We start from the raw sequence: 24,979 nt of genomic DNA, 5'->3' as shown, positions 1-24,979 counted from the left end.
CTTTTCGAAATATAAATCTGGTTTGAGAAACTGCTCGGTTCGAATGGAAATGGATAACTGTGATAGAATGAATAACTAGTGAAAGTAATATGGTGATGCCCAATGTATAAATATAATATATACAAATATGAGTATGTACACAGTGGTGAGCATGCAAATAAAAAATACAAAATCATCTATTTCACCGTGTAAATCAGTACATAATATTTTTTAGTGATGCAACTCTGAATATTAAATAAAACAACATGAAGTTTACAATATGTTTATTTCAACAATAGTTTTAAAATTTATATTTTTACAATGACCATTATTTAAGAGGAACATTTAAATGGGGACACTTGAATATTTTCTCCTAAAAAACTTAAAAATAAAACCTAATATAACACTTTTAAAAATGTCCACGTGTGCTTGTTGGTTCATAAAACCGCTTATTCGATTGATTGGTCCTACTCCATGCCACGACATACTACCCCATACCATTACACCACCACCCGCTCCTTTAACTGTCTTGATTGTATTTTGAGGATTGAATTCCTCACACTTCAATTTTCACACATATCTTCTCCCATCAGATCAAATACGATTAAACTATAACTTGTCAATGAAAAGAACGAGCTACCATTGGTCAGCACTCCTTCGAATATAGTCTTGTGCAAATTTAAATTTCTTCTGTCTATTGATTTTATTTATTAATAGCTTTCTCCTGGCGATTCTCCCACGAAGACCAGCTTCTTGGAGTCTTCTTCAAACTGTCCACACCAATCTCCTTTTGGATTTCTACAGATGTCTTTTAAGGGGCTCATTCTTCGAGATCTTAACCATTACTCTGTCGTCTTGTGAAGATTTCTTCCTTTTGTGTAGTGATATTTTCACAGGTTTTGTGATTTTTTTTACATGTTTTATGGCATTAAATATCATATTTTTAGAGATTTTCATATAGCTTGATATTTTTTGTATGTTCCAATCTTCATCTCACAAGGACATTTAAATTTCCTGGTATTGGGATCACAATGTTTATTTTGACCCATTATCTGCACTACAATATTTTTTTCACTTGTAAAATAGTTCAGAAATCACTATTTCAAATTTTAGAGTAGTATTGTTGAGTTACCAGCTTTAAATTTGGCGTTTAGTTAGCCAGTAGTGTGGTCAAAACATAGGATTTTTTCATCTATCTACATAAAACTCTGATTAAATTGATGTTAAATATCGCTTTAGCTCCTATGGCTCTCTGCACCTCATTTTAAGTCATTTTAATAATTGTATTGTCAAAAGTTTAAATAATCGGCGTGTGTGCATGAGAAAATGTATGATTGTAGAGGAAATGAGATATGTACACAACGACAAGAGTTACATGGCGTTCTATCGTCTCTGCCAACCCGTACTGGGAAACGGTGCGATGGTTTGTTGTCGTTGTTAAATAATTTTATTTTTTGAGCCTATCCATTTTCTAAGCAATTAATATAATGGACCGATGTTTTAGGTACTGATCAACTTAAACGCTGGAGGGTGCGGATCAAAAGCAGCCATTTCTCCAGAATGCCTGTTCCTTGTTATATGGAAAGTGGTTCCTCGGTTTAGGGGCTATCAACAACAAGATGCTCACGAATTCCTTCGATACATGCTAGATAGGTAAATCATTCATTCCATTGTTCTATGTTTAATTCTAGAATATTTTCAATATACCCCTTTTAAATTAAATTTTACTAAAATATAATAAACACTACAAATTCTCATCTCATATTAGTGCTATTTGATACATACAGCCTTTCGTAAGATTTACTCCAAATTCTACACTCAAATATATTCCAATTAGACATTTGACAAGATTTATCTAAATGAGGCTTGCTTGCAAAAAACTGTCAAATAATTCAATACAATGAAAGAACTGTGCTAAGTAGCATAGTTCTTTCATAAGTACCAATATTCTTCAATTCTACCTATCTAATGCAACAATTTTTTAGTAAAACAAAACATAAAATACAGCAATACTACAATCATTCGGATTAATGAATGCCAAACGTTATTCGGATACGCAGAAATCCGGATAATTGGGCCAACCATTAATTTAAGATGTTTTGAAAGAAAATGCAAAATGTACTCTAAGATCACTTTATTTACTATAAGAACAGATTTTTAATGCTTTTGAAATAATACAGCGAATCAGAATCACATTAAAAACTTATTTAAACATTTGTTTTGACGAAGAAACTCGCAAGAGCAGCGAGGTCCCGCATACTCTTGACGGTGAGAAGATTTTTTCCTGACAACAATCCAGATATTTGGCAATCCGGATGACGAGTTCAGATAAACGGAGTTCCACTGTAGTAATTATCTCAGAATTGCAGTTTTCAAGATGTTCAACTACCTATGAAGGAAAAATTTGTTTGACTGGTGTGAATTTGATTATAACCAAGTTTTTAAATACTCCCGTACTATTAATATTAAAAGCCTCTTCATGGCTACATTCCTTCAATTTGATGTTAATTATACATATTTAAATTATATGGTTTTTCAGATTGCATACAGAATTGCTGCAATTGTTGCCTTCAGATGTTAGTTTGAAGGATACGGGATATTTCTCTCTACCACAGAGAGGTCGTAGTTCGATCGTCACAACTGTCTTTGGAGGAACTCTTCAAAGCGAGGTATGGAAGAGTAACTAATTTTTATTCCCTTTTTTAAAAAAAATAAATTATCAATACAGTACACCCACCCCTGTTTTACGTTTTTCCAGGGAGCAACAAAAAAATGTGTAAAAGTGAGGAAAACGCTAAAGCGAGGAAAAGAAAAATGCATGGAAAAAAAGAAATAACATTGAAGTATAGAAATTGAAAAAATAACATTTTCAGGCGTTGCCTAGTATGTAGGTGAAATAATTCAATTAGATGAATCTCACCTGCATAAATAAAGGTTTCAGCTCTTTAACTTCACAAACATCAACAGATGAAAGAATTGAAGGAATATAGATGTTCAAATATAGGCAGAATGGTAAATGTTACACAGTGTAAAGTGGCCTCTTAAACCAGCCATTGACAGGTCATAAGCCCTGTAGATGCCTAGACTTCTATATTACCTTTTCTTAAATGTTCTTCATGTCTGTTGTAATATGTTAATATAAACAGCTCCCCAGGGGGTTGAATCCAGTCCTTGTCTACAAAAATTTGGACAAATTCAAAATATTGTTGATAAATTACCTGGTCCATGAAGAAGTATAGAAATTGAAAAAATAACATTTTCAGGCGTTGCCTAGTATGTAGGTGAAATAATTCAATTAGATGAATCTCACCTGCATAAATAAAGGTTTCAGCTCTTTAACTTCACAAACATCAACATATGAAAGAATTGAAGGAATATAGATGTTCAAATATAGGCAACATGTTATGTAGTTAAAACTAGAGTGTCCTAAAAGTCATGGTTTTACCATATTTGATATGTTTATTAAGATTTATAATCTACTACGGTCATTTAATTTAATTTAAATTTAACACGCTAATAACAATCTACCCCTAGGTCAGCATTTGATTCAGGCAGAGGAAAATTTGGCAAACTCCGGGCTATCCCAAACACTAGGTTTGGAAATTTTGTTTTCGACTCAGCCTACCCCTCTGCCTGGACCAATTGTATTCACACTTGCGAATTATCGACATGTCAGTTCAGATATCAGTTGAAATTGCTTTTCTTCCATCTATAGTACCCTCAAATAAAAAATCAGACAGTTTTGTAGAGTTAAGACATTAAATTATTGTCTATATGCGAGGTATCCAATGTACCTATATAAGGGCGTGAATCACGTCACTCGCCCTTCTCTGCCTCCACCAGCATTCCTGTTTAAAACTTGTTCGCATCTCTATTTTGTGTTTTTATTATAAACCCACCGTATTCTTCGAGTGTGAAATAATTTTTTTCTTCCTTAGTGTCAAAATATAAATTATAGGTGTTTTATTTCAGGTTATTACTATTTCATGTTACTGCCTTAACTTAATACATATTCCAAAACTAGCATTATGATCTAAGCCCTATTTATTGTAATGAAGACATTGCAGTGCATAAACTGTAAGATCACAAATGAACAACTGAATTTACAACTTAATATTAACCATCCGGTTTGGAGTAAGGAATTTTATTTATTTATTTTATTTTATTTTATTTTATTTGGGAAATCAACAGTTCTACATACATATTTTTAGTAAACAAACAGATATAGTGTATATACTCAGAACTAATAACAGATTTCCACATAGTATACAAAGTTAGTAAAGAAAATATATTACATACCAAATAAATACACACAATTTATACATATAAAAATGTTATTTTATGTACTCAATAATCAAAGATTTTTAAAATATTTATTTTAAGAACATTAAGTTACTGTAAATTGGGCGGGATAAGGACAAAAATGCTTGAAGAGAGGATAAGGAGGGGAGGGGAGATGTACATATTTATTATTATAATGTCTACTCAGTTACATAATACATTTTTAGTGTAAATTTTAAATCTGACAGAGTGATGTTTGTGTAATCTATATTTTTAAATTTTGTATTGTACATTGAAAAAGTCCTACGAAAAAAAGCATTTTGCAATGTGCTGTTTATAAAAAAAGAATGAAATCTGGGAAAAGAAAAACATTTTTTTTTGAATGAAAAAACCCCTGTGTGAACTTTAGAAACAGATAGATGACTCATACAAAGTTGCTCAAATAATTCAATCAGATGAAGAATCATAACTTAAAAATATAGTCATTGAAATTATTTTTGTGTATATTGTTTGAAATCAAGTTATTACTAGCTTATGAAAACAAATGTTCACCCATCTAAAAAAATACATTACATTACATAAACTGGTGACCCTGTCATGATTTAAAGCACTTCTCGAAACATAATATCCTAGGGATGAAAAGTCGTAGTAAAATTTGTATTTAAAAAATGATTTTCAATCTATAGAGGTATTAATCAGGCAAAGGACAAGTGTTAAAAATAGCCTATTTTATTTTAAAAATATATGTTTTTACTAGGTTCATTGTCTGGCTTGCGGTACCGAGAGCAAGAAGCACGATCCATTTTTGGATCTGTCTCTGGACATTCCCGAGCGCCTGATCCCCAGCAGTCCGGTAGGAGGCCGGAAGAGTGCTGCCACAGCTGATGATGGAGCCTGCTCTCCATCTGGTCCTGAGTGCAGTATCTTGGATTGCCTCACCAGTTTTGTAGAGGTAAATATAATAATTGGAAATCATTTACCAGTTACAAACTGTGGTATTTTCATGTCTTTAAAAGCCCGGAAAATCAGCAACCGGCACTTGCGAAACATTTGAAACAATCGTCCCAACACAAGACTTTGGTCCCTTGGATTTGGGACTTATTTCTCAAAAAATGTAAAATAAGCTGTATGTAAATAAATAAATTAAAAAATAAATGAAATTTTATTCGTCACCTATTGGGGTGCTTAATAAATAAAATACAGAACAAAAAAATATGAAGGGCTCTTCATCGTAACCAAACTTTTCAGGGTGCCTGCCTTAACCTATTTTACGCATCAAAAATATCCCGTGCTACGTTCATACGCGGCAGTCCTTTTGCCGAATCTAATTTATGACTTTAAACAATAATAACGCTCATATTTTACATCTTGTGTTAATAAAATCATCACAAAGATTCTGAAGTTCGTTTCTAAATGTAAATAAACATCTTAAACGTTACTAAACGTCGATAATCAAATATAATCTCCCATACAAGGCAAGCGTCGCTATAGCTAGACTACATAAGTAGATGCGTGCATATAGTATATTATTATACACACCGCATAACAGAGCCATGCGCCGTTATAGTTAACACTTAAAATGGTCTTAGATTAAAAATACCACACTTGAAAATATATAAATAATGAAATGTTTTCTATTATAACTCTCAGAGAAATCAGTATTTTTTTGTCATGATACATTTGAAAACATTTGTCAACGCACAGCGACTCATTACACTCAGCACACACAAATTTAGTTTGTTTTCTCATTTTCGGTTTTAGTTTAGAAGTGGCACCGACACGACACCTTCGAAGGGGGTTTGGCACTTTTTCTGTGGGAAGATTTTAACGCGTATATGTTTATTTGTTATTGACGAGGATGCTCCAAGTGGGTTATCTCACTTAATGTTGTAGGATGGAAAATATGGGGTACAACTTTGTGATATTTTTTCCCTAATTGTTCAATTACTGCCAATTGGAAATCGGCCAAGCTAATTTTTGTTGATTTTATTGTTTAAAACATAATATATGCATTTAACAAATAAAGATCGATAATATCAAAAGCAACTTTCCCATACCACTTTACTGATTTTCTCATGCAATTCAAGTTGTTAAGCATCTTGTCTGCTTTGTCAACCAGCCCCATGTTTTTATTGTAATATAATATACATTGGGGTTTTAAAATATGTTCTCTGTTGTCCTATTGGTTTTCCCCAATGACGCCATAGATTCATCGTGAAGTGTTGCAAGCATGTGTACTTCGAGCTTATCATGCCATTTTATTGCTAATAATGGGGGCTGGGATTTTGATTGCACTTCCCCCTTTTTAAATTTTTTGAAAATTGGCATATCTTTTCTGTTTTTCCGGACGGTGCCACGGGCATTAGTTTTTTGGTCATGAAGATAGTTAAATAACTGGGGACTGGTATACCAGTTATCGCACCATAAATTATGACCATTTCCAAAATAGTCCGATAGCAGTGTGGTAACAACAGCACCTGTAATACCAGGACCATACGTATTATCGATTTCAGTTTCAGCTCCGACATATATAATAAAATCAAAAATAAAACTTGTAACGTCGCACAAAACAAACATTTTCATGCCAAACCGGTGACATTTCGAAGCGATGTATTGTTTAAATAACAGATGACCTTTGAAAACAATAATGCTTTTGTCGATACATAGATTTTCGTGAGGCATCATAGTTGCTTTAAAATTTGTTCTGGTGTGGTCAAGAAGAAATCTAATTTTATAAAGTTTATCAGTCGGTGTTTGTACATTACTATCACTAAAGTAGAGCATTTGCAACAGTAGTTGGTACCTGTCTCTGGGCATCGTCATTCCAAAAAACGGAGTGTGATGTATACAGTTTGTACTCTAATACTCTTCTATTGTCAAACGCTTAGTACTCGTCATTGCAAAAGTTATAGCCATGAAAACATACATTTCCGAAACTATTGTGTACCCATTTATGAATTCTGTATTTTTCCGTAAAATCGACAGTGCTCATTTTGTACTGATAAAATTTATTGGATTCTTAAACTATTTGTGTCATAATTTCTCTATTTAAAAAATGTTCAAAAAAGTCTAGTTCTGCAGAATCTTCAGTCAACATTGTATTAGGATTTGATACCTGATACAAAATCATCGAATTCATGTATTATAGATACAAAAGGGCCTACAATCCACGAGGCGTCATCACTTTCTTCGACAGTGATTTCAGTTTTGGAATCATAGTTATCGGGTCAACAGCTTCGGTAATATTTTCACTCTCAGTCATTTCGAAATCTGAATGTATTGACTCTAAATTATTTAAAATTTCATCGCTGCTAAGACTGGGACCCGACATTTCAAATTTTAGGAACTTAAAAAAACCCACTTAAAAAATAAATTTCTAAAAAACATGCACCATACCTTATTAAAGATATCATTTAAATGTTCAGTTGTTTTACTACGCGACATTAAAAAAAAATACTTTGTAATTACGAGAAATATAAATGCATAAAATTGAAAAAGTTTTAAACACAATAATAGAAGTCTACTGTTATATACTAAAATATCTCATATAGCATATTACATAAAAAACAGGCTCCACATTATTTCTGTTTGCGTATTATATTTACTATCACATCACCGAATTAAATAAATTCACTAATAAAACGGAACCGATTAATTATATGTAGTTCTTCACATACACAAAAAAGCAAAAAATACTTTGATTGGGAGTCGTTGAAGGCCGCTGCTTATCTGAACTAAACACGCACTTACGTCACCACATTCTCAACAGCGCGGGAAGATTTAAAACTGCTGTCGATTAAATCAGAATTAGGGCTCTTCTTAAAACTTTTGTCTGGTTAGCTGGGAAGCGTATTTTAAAAACAATAAAGGACGCAAGATGTCAGTAGTGTGATGATTCGAGAGTTTTTAAAGACCAAGTTTCGGCTTCGGCTAGTATGTTTTCATTCAGATATCGCGGGAGAAACTCGCGACTCACCGGTGAGTCACCCGCGTACAGGGCAAGTACGCGGCGGCTTACCGGTGAGTCGCCCGCGTGGATTGGTTTCTGCTATTTTGTTTAAATAATACAAAATTTCCAGATCGAAGAATTAGCAGATACAGAACTTTACTTCTGTAGTAGCTGTAAGAGTAAACAACGCTCCACAAAGAGATTCTGGATTAGACGACTACCCAATGTTCTTTGTCTGCATATCAAACGGTTTAGGTGGCATAACTTTTATAGGTTAGTATTAAACCTTTTTTTAAATTTACTATTTAATAGAATACCCTTATGTGTATTAATTATCAAAAATATTATAAAAGTACTTATCATTTGTATCACATACTTGTAATCATATAAACACGGACAAAAATGTATGAAATTAAATATTTTTTAAAATTGCCTGTACCTTGTGGAATAAAATAATTTTGTAACTTGTGTTCAATTCCACACCCAAAAATAAATTGGAACTTTTTAACAAGATTTAGTTCCTTTAACATTTTAGTTATACTTAAATTTAAAAAAAGAATATGGTCAAAGAACATTAGAGCACATCATACCTAAAATGTTTAATATGTTGCCAAATGATCTAAAACTTTGTCCAGAGTTCGAGTTAAATAAAACGTTATAAAATATCAAAAGTATTTTGAGTTTGTCCAAATTTTTGTAGACAAGGACTGGATTCAACTCCCCGGCAGCTGTTAACATCAACATATTACAACAGAGATGAAGAAGATTTTAGAGAAGGTAATATAGAAGTCTAGGCGTCTACAGGGCTTATGACCTGTCATTGGCTGGTTTAAGTGGCCACTTTACACATTGTGTAACATTCACCATTCTGCCCATATTTAAACATAGATGTAGGAATATAGATATTCCTTCAACTCTTTCATCTGTTGATGTTTGTGAAGTTAAAGAGCTGAAAGCTTTATTTATGCGGGTGAGATTCATCTAATTGAATTTTTACACCTACAAACTTGGCAACGCCTGAAATTTTTTTTTTTTTTCAATTTCTGTACTTCTTCATGGACCAGGTGTATTATCAACAACTGTACAACAACAACTGTAGACGCCTAGACTTCTTTATTACCTTCTCTAAAATGTTCTTTATCTCTGATGTAATATGTTGATGGTTATAAAATATGTTGCGTAATTAGCTGGGAGAGGGATCTTTTTCATACTGATTTTAGTATGAAAAAAAATTCTATAGCTTTTTAATTAAAATATAGAACTTATGTTTGAGCACCTAATGACAAATTGCTTGAAAAGTGGTTTATCTAGACTTAAGTACGTGTATTTTCATAGGTTTTTTTTTTGTTAAACTATTTAAATATGTTTTTCCTGAAAAAAACATTTAAAAACACAAATTATAAACATGATCGGATTTTTTCAGGACTAAGATAGATACAAATATTTCTTTTCCGACAACGGCACTGGACATGTCTCAATTTGTCCTTACCAACTTACCAGAGACCAGAAGATCGGCAGCTGGTAATAATTTATACGACTTGGCTGCAGTTATTGTACATCATGGTAATGGGTAAGTTTACATTTTTATTTGATTTTATATGTGATTGCCTGATTCAAGGCAAAGCGATAGGGAAATATATAAAATGTGAATATATTTTCCTAGCGTTAAAATCTTAATTAAAAGGTTAGCTAAGAACAATACAACTTTAAAAAATATATAAATGTAAAGATATTGTATCACTAAGAAGGGCATTCACAAAGTTTAATAGTATTTTCTTAGATATTTTTATTGTTATAGTAACCAAAGTGCATGCAGATGAATCAGACAATTATCAGATACAATGTGCTACTTATCTTCTTTCTGTGCCATATCAAGTCCCCCGACGTTGGCGATCACTCTAGAGTAGGCATTCCTGTCCTGCGCTAACCGGAACAACTCCTCGACCCCGCGCACTCCTGTCCAATTGCGGATGTTTCTCAGCCAGGACATTTGTAGCCTTCCAACTCCACGCTTTCCCTCGATCTTCCCCATCTGCAAGTTTTCTCTGTTATTAAGGACAGCAGTTCTTTTTAGGCGCTGGTTTGTCTCAGCACCTCCACGTTAGTCTCTAAATGAAATGAAAGAAATCCACAATATCGCTGGTGATCTGTCAATATCTTATCTTATTTTTTTAGCCTTTTTCTTAACTACAATGAATTACTCACACTGATATCTGTACAAGCGCGAATTTGGATATTTATGTTAAATATTTGTAAAATTATAATATTTATTTTCGTTTTACATCCTAAACTATCTTGCTTTTACATCCTGAACTCTTCTAGAAATAATTTTAATCAATGTCTACAAATAATTCACTAAAAAATACAAAACACTTGCCAACGCAAAATTTCACTTCACACTGATATTCTTACAAATAACACTATCTCTTCACATCATCAATTTAAACACAAAATATCCATGAAACAAAAAAACACTTTCGGGTACCGCTTTTGTTTTAAACCACTCCTAAGGTTTTTAGGCATAGAAGATACAACTTTTTCACAATAATTAGCGTCTAATGTATTCCATTCTTCCTTCAGTCGCGACTTTAGGTCCTTTGCATTTGGAATATCGTTAGTTATTACCCATAGTAAAACCCTCTAAATGAAGAAAACAAGTTGAAAATACAATTATGTCATTTTTCAAGCTTTATCAACTGATAAAATAAAATATAAAATCCTCTAAATCTTCCAAGGCTTAGTTTCAAAGTGAGCATGTATAAAAATCCACTAAACTACTTAAAAAAAAATGTGGTTTCTGGTGAAAACCATTAGTTCAATTTTCCAGGTATTTTTTTTCTAAATCTCATCTATACAAACAATCAAAAGAAACTAAGATGGTTTCATGAGTATGTATCATGTCCAAAATTTGAATAAGGAAGATCGGAAAAAATTAAAGTTGAGTCAAACATTTAAATAGATTTTTTTCAGTATAAGCAATAAGCAATAATGCATTTAGAAGCTTTTATCAGTATACCGATGATATTGTGTTTCCTTAAATGGGTGTTAAATTCTTGCCGCAGATTCTCAATAGGATTAAAATGTACACAGTGATTGTGGTGGCATTTCCAATACTTTCAAACAGTTGTCACTTTCCAAAATATAATTTTTTTAGGTATTTAATGCATATTGCAAAATCACCACCGATATTAATATTTTTAATAATATGTGTGTAAGGACAGAATAAAACATAATTTATCAATGGGAAATGTCAGAGTTGCCTTTATAATTTGTCACGATTTGTGGTAAATATACCTTTAGCTTTAGTTTGCAAGTGTAGTAGAAATAAATATGGTAAGGTGATTTCACCAGATTTTATACCGTACCTTTTATATCTGCTACACGTGCATTCATTCGTCCATTCTGCAAATGCGTTTTATGATTGGTCATTACTTGTTTATATTTTCAGTGCGGGATCTGGCCATTACACAGCATTCGCCATCAACGACGGTCAGTGGTTCCACTTCAACGATTCCTGCGTCGGCCTCACCGACCTCAGTACGGTGGCTTCCTGTAAACCTTACATCCTCTTCTACATCAGGAGAGAGATTACATTACCCAACCATATCGGCTCCAGTCCTCAGGCCACGGATATTTCCGCGGAGAAGCAAATAGAAGATTCATGACGCCTAAAACAAACTAGGGGAAAGTGACCCTGAAACATTGAATCTGGTTGCACTATGACAGTGTTACCATTTAGAAAAAAAATAATGTAATTGAGTCGCGTAATATTGTACGTTATCATTTCTCTTTGATCTGTCGCGGTAGATACTTTTCACTTGAGCTTAAGTAGATTTAATGTGTAAAAATAATATGTTTTTGCATACTGCGGATAGAAAGTTCCAATGAATAAAAAAGAAACTCGGGATTTTTTTTATTTTACATAGACCATCTCTTCATTTATCAGTCGAGTATGCAAATTCGTAGAGTACGAACATTCGAATCATGTTTGCATTATTCTTAATTATCATTTGAAGATGGTTTGTTGTGATTTGTGTAAATATTTTTTAGGTATGACTTAGAAACGTTCGATTTGAAAGTGATTTATCTCCCAATGAATTAAATTGTTTTCCTATTTTCTTAAAATTATACATTCATAGTGTTTACATTAATACTCCATTAAAATAGTAATGTTTTGTGATATTTTTCTCATTTTTATTGAACAAATTTTGCATGCAATAATTTCGATTAATATTTTTTGATTGAACATGAAATTTCAAATTATAAAAAATATTTCTTTAAAATGTGTTATTGGTCAATTTTGCTTGTAATTACTGTGATAAGCACATTCAATTTCTTTAAATATTTTTCCTTGCCACTCTGAAAAAATACAAAAAAATACAGAATTTCCATTGGAATACTGTTTATTGTTGCCACAAATTAATACACTTCTGGTAAAAAGCCCATTTGATTGGATCGTCGAATTTAAATCTATGGTTGCTGGTTTAATCTTTTTTTTTCCACAACTCATGCTTCATATTTTTGATATCCCCATCACAATTATCGTCTAAATACATTTCAACATGTCCTCTTCTGGTCTTCTTAGACTACTCATTTTTCATTTTAAGTACAGTTGGCTAGTCTTCATTATAAATTTGAAGAAAAAAAATTGTTCCATTCAGAGCCAATTTTGCAAAGTGTTAAAAATTACATCAACTGATGAAAGAAAAATTATTTGAATTATTATTGAATTTTGTGTTAATTATTTCAATTGAACTTTTATTATAAAAATTATAATTAAATTTATTGGTTAAATTTATTATTTTACCTTAAACATAAATAAATTACTTGTTCTTTTTATATAGATATATAAATAGTTCAGGATTGATAGTTACAATAGGAATGCTCAATGTTTTCACTTTTCAATGTTACAAGTTTTACTCTCCTGCGCACCATACCATTCATTATCTTTAAAAAATAACATGGGTTTTTAACTTTATGAGAAAACTCAGCGCATTTATAAAATCTGATTCTTATCTAAAATAGTTTTTGAGAACATCCATCAGATAGATGGTTACAATAGGAATGCTCAAGTTCTTCACTTTTTTTTATTTTTATATTTATCTAGTTACAAAGTGTCTTTTTGTGAGTAATCTACCCGAAGAGCGCTGTATAACTATATATCTTTCAATGCAATAAGAAATTAGTACAAATTATTTTTTACTGCTATCTTTCTTACGGTGGGTCAGGTTTGGCTTCTGTTTTAAAATACGAATTCATTGGTATTTCTTAATTCATCACAAATAAAAACATGTAAATATTTTGAAAAAATTGAATTTGCGTATTCTATCCAAACTTAAACAATTAAAAATGGTTTACTTGTTGACAATTCTTTTAATCATTTTACTGATTTAATTCTGAATTATATAAATGCTATGTTTTATTGGCGGCGATTGTGATGTATAAGGTTGTGTAGTTGCAATGAGGAACTTCAGCTTTTGGATACAGTAAATGTTTTTTTGCGCATGGTTAAAATTGGAGCATTAAATTGTACGGCAATGTTTCCTGAAAATGTATAAAAAAAAGCTTTTTAATAAAAACTGACTACTTTTAACGACGTCACGAAGAGAACCTCTAACGTCACACGCTGAGTTATTTCAGAAATACGAAACTTCAAAAAATCGTAGCGCCGATAATACGATATATAAAAATTGAAAAAAAAACATTTTTGGCTTAATTTTATATTCCATTAACAAATAAATAAAAAACACTGAACTTCCTCATTAGTTAGAAGTGAATTTATCATTTAATAAAAATAATGGGTAAAATATATTTTTTTAAAGTAAATCCACATTTCTTTCAGGAGTAATGGTATTTACTTTTCCAGCAAATTGACATCTGCAGAATATTAAAACAGACCAAGCAATCCAATGATAACATGAAATGGGCTTTTAACAATACAAGTCATAACACTAGACAATGCCTTACTTACAATCATTTATAATATTTTTATGGACATTCAGTTTTAGTCGGATCATTCCAATATTTTCCAGAAACATCTTACCTTAAGACTCGTTAAATTTTCCAAATGTGTATATTGATTTACCTGTTTTTTGTAAATATTATTGGTGGACAATGAAATGTTAGTTTTACTATCTGGCAGAGTTCTCGAAAGTGCATATATTACTTAATGATTATGATCCCAAAATGACAACCTAAAACACAAATATATGATTTTCCTAACTGTAATGAACAATTGACGTTTTTTTGCTATGCAAGTATACTTTAGAATATATGAATTTTGCAGTAGTTAATTTTTGCTTCATATTTGAAGCTTTATTAAGTGAATTGTATCTACGATTGATTTGGAAATTATCGGGGAATATTTTAATTCTCGCTTAAATAAATATTTGATAGTATAATAATAATTATGCTATATTACTTAAATGTTCGCTCATATGTCCTTGGCGCTGAAATTTACCCACTGTGATTAAAAATACATTGATGATAATTAAAATATGTAAACAAATTAATTATGTTTTATTTGCTCTTCCCTGAAATTATTAGCTGTATAAATATTTAAAAATGGTATCTCTTGCACTGAATGTGTTCCCTGTCTTCGTATGAAGAATACAGTTCGGTGTGTGAAATTGGACTGAAATCCTGGACGGTTGTTTTTGACTTGATGGCTGCTCTCTGATAAAAATCCTGAAAAAAGATATCGAGTAAAAATAAGTCTGTCTCATAGTGTATGGTTAATCCGTCCATCATTCTTGGAATCGGACCGGGAAGGATTGGATTTATGGCAATGTCGACATGAAATATTGGTTTTAAAGGTAGTTTTTCACTGTGATATTTCATTGTCTCTGGACTGACGCGTGAATCATAAGACTGATCACCTTGTCTTCCTGTAACAAATGATAGAATTTCAGTGTACCAGTGAGAGTACCCTATGCACCATCAGGTGCAGATGAAAATGAAAGTTGTTTCTACTGTCAAATCTTTAAAATAAAGAGTTGCTATTGTCGTGAATTCACCGATCAGAAATCCTGTATTTGAACAACAAATTGAACAAATTGAAAAACTGTAACAAATGATCGAATTGCACTGCGTTCAGTGTACCAATGAGAGTACCCTATGTACCATCAGGTGCAGATGAAAATGAAAGTTGTTTCTACTGTCAAATCTTTTAAAATAAAAAGTTGCTATTGTCGTGAATTCACCGATCAGAAGTCCTGTATTTCAACGCCCTTTACCAAAACTCGATTCACATTTTCTAATATGTAGTTATTTACAGCTCATTGAAAATGCCCCCCAAATTTGAAATATAATTACATCGTAAGTCGTAAGAACGAGAATGTTTATTTACAAACAAAAAAAAAAAAATATGTTTTTGATATTTTCAAATAAGTAGTATATATGGTTATTCTAATAAATAAATTCTCGTGAAACTGCATCATTTGCTAGTGCTTGAAGAGATCTATGTTTTTTTTTATTCAGTAAAATAAAAAGTGTTGTACCATGACTAGAAAAATTTACCCATAAATAATATTATTTATTAAAAAAGAATATGCTTAATTTTTTTTATCTGGAAATGGTAAATATTTGCATTCATAAGATAACCCAAATATTTCAATTTTGGGGCCATTTTCAAAGAGTTTTGAATTAACAACTCACGATTAGAAAATATTATAATTTAAAAAATTAGATATTGTATGTAAAATTACTAGGTACTTATTTTTATTATTAATTTTACAGGATGAATATTATTACATAGTCTCACAAAACATTACCACCTAGTTTAGTAAACTATCACTAGATGTCTCTCACTGCGTAAATTTTATTTCGATTTATTCATGTAACATCACTTATCACCATAATGTGTGATTAAAAATAAAACTGCCAGTAAATAAATTTAGACACAATAAAAGACCTAAGTGTTTTACCATCTCTAATAATAATATTTATTAAAATCAATTTTTTGAAATATTTCGACTGGGTAAAATTTATAATAACTGTATTTATAACTACAATAAATAAAATGGATGTAGTAACATGCATTTCTAGTCTTAAGAAAAAACACGAAAATACAATATAAGGTATAATACATTTTTTTAAGTAATTCCAAAAACTTTCCGCTAATAATACGATACATAAAAATATGTAAAAAGGAAATTGGCTAAATTTGATAGTCTATTAACAAATATATATTTTTTTAAAACCACTTAACTTTCTCATTACTATTTCAATTCAAGATTTGTAAAGGTTTCTTCTTGTTAACACATTACAACAGAGATGGAGAACATTTAATAAAATAAATTGGGAAGTCTAGGCATTTGCAGGGTTTATGAGCTGCCATTGGCTGGTTTGAGTATTCACTTTACACGCTGCGTCACAGTCACCATTTTGCTTATCGTCGTTGCACATCAAATATGGGCCATGTGACTCTGAGCATATTCTAAGAAAATCATCAAAATGCGACTTTTTGGCATAAAGTAATTAATATTTTAAATAAATATATTACTTTATTGAAAAATACTGTATTTTTCTTACTTCGTCTATACACCAGTGGTGTTATTTTCGGTGTAGTTTTTAAAAAAATCGTTTTTATCGATTTTCTCAGAATGTGCTCCGAGTCACATGGCCCATATTTGATGTGAAAATACGTTATATTACTGTAGCTGCGGACTGCAATTGAAGGCGTTGCTTCTCTCTACAGATATATTCTTAAAATTGAAATATCTGAGATTTATTTTTGGAATAAAGTTATATCAGGATGGCTTTGGTAGGTACCGCAGGGATCTGCAAAAATTGAGACGGCCGACCACGGCTGTTATTTCGGGAGCTAGGCCAGCAAGGCAGGAGCAGGAAAGAGATGAGAGATCCTATTTCAGGGTCTTAAATAGCCTCTGTAAGTAGTTCCACATATAAACCAAAACATGCATCTAATGCACTGGAACCTACACACAAAGAAACACTAAATCTTAACAATGTTATGTTATTTATTGTTTCTGCATTTACTTTGTAGAAAGCATTTTAAATGAATTTAAAATGAAACACTTTGTATTTTTTACCACATAAGAGTTTGATATATTCACAACTAGTTTCAGGTATTCAACTTTTTAGGTATGGATATATTGGTAAGCTAAATAAAAAACAATATTTTTCAAAGCTCTAGTCCATAAATTGATTACTAAAAGGACTAGCCAGGAAGCTGAGGAATATGTTTCGTATATCAGAATATAATTTTAATTTCATGAAACTCCTTTCTCATTTTATTCATGTAGGTATGTTTTAAAACCCTTTTAAATATATTTTTTAAATTTTACACCTATAATATTTTAATATGACTTTACAGTTTGTTTGTTTTTTGTTTATTTGTTTTTTTTCCATACATATATTTACATAGAATTTTAATTACAAAAATACACTTTAAAAAATACATCTTAAAATTAAGCTATAACATAATTTGGAAAAAATGTCAACAAAGACTTCAGCGTCTGAGCAGGGGCCATCCCTGTTTTAATGATTTAAAAGTTTATAAATATGGTATGACATAACCATAAAGAAAAAAAAATTGATGCGAAAGTGTGTAATATTATTTTTTTAAATAAATAATACACTGTACTTGTGGACCAGTGGAGTGGCTACATCCATAAATAAAAAGAAAATGTTATTGAATGTACATATTGTATAAACATTTTTGTTTTAAACTATGTATTTGTAATATATATTGGATTAAATAAATAAATAAATTCTAAACAATATTCTTAAATTTCTTACTGCAATATTTCATTGTAGGTTCTCGAACTACTGTAGGCAAACGCGTTATACACTACTTTTCCACATATCTAAATCTAGAACAAATTTGATAAAAAACACTACAATCAACTGTACTATTGATACTTACACATATATAAAGATATACCAGGGAATTTAACCATATTGATATATTTGCAAAAAATATTAAATTGATCAAAACAGCCATTGGTAATGAATTGTCTTTGCCCGTTTCCTGCTCTCCGTTTCTCTCTATACCTGCATAAATATGATTTTTTAGTTAGAATATTTTAATATATTCACGAATTACCGCGGCCAACTGTTTGTGACAAATGATTTTTATCATTCGTATAATTCATATCAAATGCATCTGTTATTATTATTCACACATTATGTAGGTGCATATAATATGTATGTGTATGTTCATTTTGTACCAACGCCAACGTATGCGTATTGTCATACCTACCTTGTTTATTGTTGACGTCACATCATATTATGCAACACACTCATTTTGTAGATACCTACCCTATTATACGGGACTCATTGCACATGCATTAAATTTGTACAAATTTCTTTTTTTTTTTTTTTAAATAAGGTTTTGACATTTACCATATTTTTTAAAAATACAGTCAAAGCATCCACAACATAACTTAACTATTAAAAAAAAAAAAAAGATTTTGAAAATAGTTACAAACCAAAGGTATATATTTTTTAATAATCATGATGCTTACCAAGCTCTCTCCTATACCCTTTTCGTTATAAGGTCACGTTATTTTATTATATTTTTTTTTACTTACGCACCACATTAATTTTATTTATTTATTTAACATATTTAGTTGGATAATTTAGATAGCGTCATTTTTGTGAAAATCACCTCAAGGGCGCTGTAAAATTAATGAATATCCCAGTACGTCTTGCAGCTACAGAGCGCATGGACGGTTGGGATTCTAGTTCCTCGTTTTCAATTAAGATCAATCAAAAATTATAACAGATAGGAGCTAGATTACTGGACGTCTTGCAGCTACAGAGCGCATAGACGGTTAGAAATTTTGCCCCATTTACACAAATGTTAAAATTAAAAATTGACAAATAAATTTAGTGTATTAATGATATTAAAAAAATATATATGAATAATAAAAAGGAGTAAGATTACAACATGTCTTGCAGCTACTAAGCGCATAGACGATTGGAATTCTAGACCCCATTTACAAAATTTAGGTATTTTAAAGTTGATATATGAAAGCTAGATAACCAATCATCGTGCAGCTACAAAGCGCATGAACGAGTGGGGAATTCCAGCAAAGTTAAAATGACATCAATACATTAATAAAAAATAGAGCATAGTAGTAAATTGGTCAAGTGTTCATGCTAAGAAGTAAGCAATAAAAAACTAAATAAATCAAACACTGTTTCAACTCCATGGTTAACAAAGGGAGATAGATGTCCGAAGAGAAGCTTTTGTAGACAGTAGGTAGATACCGTCGCCATGTGGCCCACTGGCTGCTTGATAATTTCTGGAAACGCACGTGTGTAGTAACTGGGGGATTATGCCTATTGTTCCAACGACTTGGTGTCCATTTTGGTCCGTATTATTTCGTTTTATGAGACGCAACATTCCTGTTCAATTCACCCTTTTACATGAATATTACACAAACGCGTGTATGAGCGGTTTGATTTATCATTTTGTATGTTATTAGAAGGCAGATATTTGAAATATTATGTATTTATCAAAAAAATGGCAGTTCACATTTAGTAGCACTGTTGTAATTTATTAATTATGGGTGTAGTGTTCCAAATAGCAAAATTTAGGTACTTTCGCGTCAAAAGCTGATGCATTGTTAAACGGTTTTAATGGATTCATATAAAATTTTATGACTTTAAGGTTACAGGCGCACTATTTCTTGAAAGTTTCCATTGTAAACTATTTGTCACATATTTTGTTAAGAATAAAGTATAAAACAATGCTATTAAATAAATAGTGTTCTTTTTTCCACTGTTTGTTTAAACATGACTACACTACTACACATTACGACTTATAAACATTAACTCATTGTTTTTTAACATATAACAACTTATTTTCAAATTTATTATAAGATTGTAAGCTACGGTTGGAGAGGAACTATATTTCACGCCCAGCCCGTACGGTGGCTGAGCGCGACATCATTATCATCATCATAATTCTCTTTCTGCGCCTAATTGTGCATTGGTACACCAATCGCAGTGTATCTTAATCATTTTTGTTACATGAAGGTAAGATGATTAGTCTTACACTTCAGGTACCAGTCCAAGCACTATGAAATATTCTAGTGTGAAAACACCCTTTCGAATAAATATTTCATATCAACCATGTCGAGAATTGAACCCGAGATCTCTTGCATGGCAGGCAAACGCACTGACCATTGCACCACGAGGCCGACCTTATTTTACATAAACGGCATAAATTGCCTTTACCATATATGTACATAAATATAAAGAAAAAAAAAACATTTGCACATATGTTATATATACAGGGTGTTTTTTAAACCCTGTCACATCCAAAACCACGATAATCAGTATGAGCAAGAAGACATATTGGTACATTGAAATATTTTTTTAGAACGAATAAAATTTAAAAAAAAAATATATCAAAAAAAGCAAATGGTTGCTTACTTCTTCAGGGGTGAAACGAGAAGGGGGAAAGGGAAAGTCTGATACTGCGCCGCGCTCCCCTCACTTCTCCCCTGCAGAAGTAAGCAATCATTTGTTTTTTAAATATTTTATTTAAAAAAAAAATCTTTGTTCTAAATATTTTTTTAAATATGCTAATATGTCTTCGTGCCCATACTGATCATCGTAGTTTTGGATGTGACAGGGTTTAAAGAACACCCTGTATAAATACATAATAAAAATTACATAACTGTTAAAATAGGTAGTAACAAGTAAATAAGTTATCAAACATATTGACGAAATATATACATATAAAAAAGCAAAAAAGAACAACATTTTTAAACAGAAAGAAAAGTTTAAGAATTATATTGCCAGAGAAAAAAATAAATCAGACTTGTTTTATCTATGAAATCTAGAACCAAATATATCAGCCAGCTTAAATATTACGTATTATTCGATTAACAGTGGATTTTCAAAATTGGTTTTGGTGTTTCTATTAATTTATTAATTTCTACTTATTGTTATGTTATAGCTGTAAAAATCCGAAATATAATAAATAATTAAAAAATAAAATACTGATCTTAAGGAATATGTCAAATACTTAAACAACCTTTACTCTAGGGGTTTAAAATTGTTCAATGAATTGCCAGAAAGTCTCAGGGAAGCGTAAAGCGTCTCCACTTTTCGAAAAAAATGCGTTTTGTATATTAGGGATAAGGATAAATAGCACTGGTCTCCATGAGAACCGGCCATGACACCATTCCTGCTGATTCTTATTTTAAATGATCTTCTGGATCCGAATATGACACCCGTTTTCCCATATCACTCACCATTTTCGGTGGAGCCCCCTCCCACCTATTTTTATCACTTTTCGATAATTTAGAGGGATTAACAGGAATATTTTAGCCTTTACATTTCTTCCGAGGGGATAGAGAGACGAAAAAGTTTAAAAGACGAATTTTGAACTTACAGCTAAAATAAATTTTTTCACCCCTCCAAATCAAATTCATGGCCATAAAATTATTATTGAAAAGTGGTGAAAATAGGAGGTACTCCTCCAAAAACGGCGGGTGATGGGAGAAAACGGGAGTTATATTCGGATTCAGGAATTAATTTTACATAAAATCAGCGGAAATGGTGTCGGAGCTCGAATAACATTTTTTTTGCTGACCAGTGTAATTTATATATTGTGTAGATAAACTTGGGTTAGGTATATTTGTGTTGATTAAAGTGTTATTCTAGTTCGTAAATTTAAATCAATTTACGAACTAAATAAAAAATGATCGCTCATACATTGCGATTACTATGCGTCTACTATGTTGCGGATTACGGAATGAACATGATCAAAATTTTTTAGCCGTACCCAAGTATGTAAAATGCTTACACGATTTATATTTATAGAATTCTACAAAAATACATTACATTTCCTTTTCAACAGAAAGAAAAGCGTTTTTTTTTCCAACAAATAAGAACACAAGGAAAACTTTTTCATGTTATTCGTCGTACAAAAGAAATATTCACCCCCATTCCGAGTAACATATTATTATATTTTATTCTTCCATTTCCCAGGCGATATTTTCACTTTTCCCGCCTAACATTTCCTAACTTAATCACCCAATGAGACTCCAACGATCCTTTATCCTTCTACGCTTATGTATGTAAGTACACTCGTATATCCCCTGTTGGGAATTGTCAAACATTTCTATAGTAGAAAAACTGACGAAGTGGTTATATACGCCCGCAGAAAGGAATACATAACACTTATTTATAAATAATGTAGAGAATATTTCTATAAAGACCAAGAATGTATTTTAAAAGAGGCGTATGGTTGTGTTGCCATTTACGAATCAGCATAAGTTCTTTCTGAATATAATTTTGAAACTATGGTTTGCATTCTAATAGGTAATTTTTTTCTCGTTAATTGAGTTATTTTATGTGTTGGTTGCGCCAGTATGTTTGCCTACCATGCAAAGAGGTGTTGGGTTTTAATCCCAGCGTGATATGAAATACTTATTTTAAAAGTGTTTTCACATTACTATTTTTACTAACCTAACCTAACCTAACTCAACGTTAAAATAATAGAGTTAAATTAAATTGAAATCGTGATACACGAAATTGAAAATTTTGAAAGAGTAACTCATTTATTGACGAAGAAACATTCCATTTTTCTATGAGCGAAACCGATAGAAAAATTTGCGGTCTTTAAAACGGTTTTTCAGGTATACGGAAAAAGTATTTTTACTGCAATATTTCATAGTAGACTGGCATCTTAAACGTAATATTAATCATCTTGCCATCATGCAACAAAACAAGTAATTAATGTCGAATGATGAATTTAATTTTTTTACACCCGTTCATGCAAATTTATTATTAAAATACAAATATATTTTTTACAGTCAAAATATATGCTCAAGTTTATTTTTATTATTGTCTATTCTTAAAAGCAACAAATAAACTATAACTTTGCCTTTGATCTTAAATTTCCAATACCCAATCGGAGCACCCAAAGTGTTCTATTTACCAAGTGGCCTAGCATGTTAGGTTTTTTCTGAAAAACAAATCGTTCCGTATTGATTCGTGAATTCAAAGGACATCATCGTATGTAGTCCTTTGTACCTTACTCACGTGCCGAGTCCGAGCATCAGAAGTTTGCCAATAAACCGGTAAACTGCTGCCTGATTCCTGAAAAACCCGAAAACTTCCTGAAAACATGTGGCGTGGTGTGAAAAAGGTTTTTCAAGTTTGGAAAATTCACAGAAAGGCTGAATGTACAATATTTAGAAAAAAACAAATCTCTTTTTCATACAATCCGAATGCGTTGTTTTTTTCGTTTTTTAATAACTGTTTTGAAGATTAGTTGCCAAACGACAATCCGTCATTATAGTCATTATTTTTAAACACTTAATGTTATATTGTTTTTACATTCAAAAAAAATGTTATAAAAAATGTGTGTTTTATTACTGCATGTAATAAATAAAAAATATCGCACCACTGGATCTGTGGTATGTTTAGACAGTTCTGCAATTTTGCAGGAGTGCTAAAACAAACCGTTAAAAATATGGATGGTCGTAACATTCGTAACTGACTGTTTATTGACATGATATTTTTTGAAGTATTTGCTGATTTCACTGTTAAATTAAGAAGCGCTAAAAGCCAGAAGAAATTTAAAGAAAGGCGACATTAAATCAGTTTTTGGCAAAATGGCTTTCAAACATTTTTGACTTTTGCTTTTTACATAAAATGATTAAGACTATGGTTAATGTTTTGATTTTTTTCTTAACATAAACGAAAAGGAAATAAATTGTTCAAACAGACAGCTCATGCAAATGATTCATACCTAATTTTATTATTTATGCTATGGCTTAAATACTGGCCCATAAGTTGGTGTGGCTTGGTGTGGCTGGCAACTGCAAAACGACATCAACGTGCTGGTTAAATAATAACTCATTAACTTTAAATACAGATAAGATTAAATACGTGATAATTGAACAAAAAACAAACGTCCCATAAAACTTAACCTAATAATTAAAGACGAGCAAATTAAACAAACAGAAAATAAAAAGTACTTGCGTCTGAAAGTAAATGACAAATTAGCATGGAAAAAACTGGGTTCAATTATTGGGTAATGAGAAGAACGAAAGTCTTTGATAAAAATACAAAATTATTGATATACGATGATTTCATACTTCCACACTTGGTATATGGATTAATAATATAGTCGCAGTAAACAAATGCTAACATTACTTAAAAGAACGATGATTAAAGCACTTGAATTAACATTTAATTTTAATAAACATACTAGAACTACAGATTTATCTAAAATAACAAAAATTCTCAATTAAGATTAATTAATTTACACAGAACAAGGTAAAAATGATATTTAAGATGAAAAATAAAAATAAACACGAATATTGAATTAAATTTAAAGTACAAGAGCGTCAAATAATTTAACTTACGAGCAACCTAGGACTAACAGGAAAAGAAACAGTTTTGTGTATACAGCAATAAAGTTCAATTCAACAATTACCTTTCTAATGATTTAAAAGATGTACAATACACATACACACTTAAAAAATACCTTAAAACAACTATTCTTACAGCCCAGATGACGAGTGATACGTGATGTTATTTTATCGACTTCCATTAGTGTCATAATAATATATATCCCCTCATACTCAAACCTAGCACTTTTGCTGATTTGGAATATTTTGTACAAAAAAATGTAATTTAATGTATTTAGTCATAAATAAATATTTTAAAAAAAACATTGGATTTTTTAAAAATCTAACTACATTCTTGGTTTTTGAAAAAAACTTAAGATTATTGTAAACCAAATAAATAAATAAGTAAATAAATAAATGACGA

General features: G+C 31.1%; 1 protein-coding gene and 1 long non-coding RNA gene across 2 annotated transcripts; both read left to right on the top strand.

Moving 5' to 3' along the window:
- Nucleotides 1-232: 232 nt before the first annotated feature.
- On the top strand, nt 233-12,919 carry LOC148274445 (ubiquitin carboxyl-terminal hydrolase 3-like). Its single transcript, XM_088237112.1, has 6 exons — nt 233-1,632; nt 2,519-2,648; nt 5,018-5,212; nt 8,340-8,482; nt 9,633-9,779; nt 11,658-12,919. The coding sequence occupies exons 1-6, from the start codon at nt 1,622-1,624 to the stop codon at nt 11,872-11,874; spliced, it is 843 nt and encodes a 280-aa protein (XP_088093238.1). The 5' UTR covers nt 233-1,621; the 3' UTR covers nt 11,875-12,919.
- Nucleotides 5,560-7,734, top strand: LOC148274446 (uncharacterized). The gene is made up of 2 exons (XR_015824299.1): nt 5,560-6,814; nt 6,889-7,734. It is a non-coding gene; the product is annotated as an uncharacterized LOC148274446 (long non-coding RNA).
- Nucleotides 12,920-24,979: the final 12,060 nt, after the last annotated feature.

The sequence above is a fragment of the Micrasema longulum genome, unplaced genomic scaffold, assembly GCF_059751315.1.
Source record: "Micrasema longulum isolate JH-2025_06_02 unplaced genomic scaffold, ASM5975131v1 h1tg001646l, whole genome shotgun sequence".
NCBI lineage: Eukaryota > Metazoa > Arthropoda > Insecta > Trichoptera > Brachycentridae > Micrasema > Micrasema longulum.
This window is presented reverse-complemented; position numbering and strand designations above follow the sequence as displayed.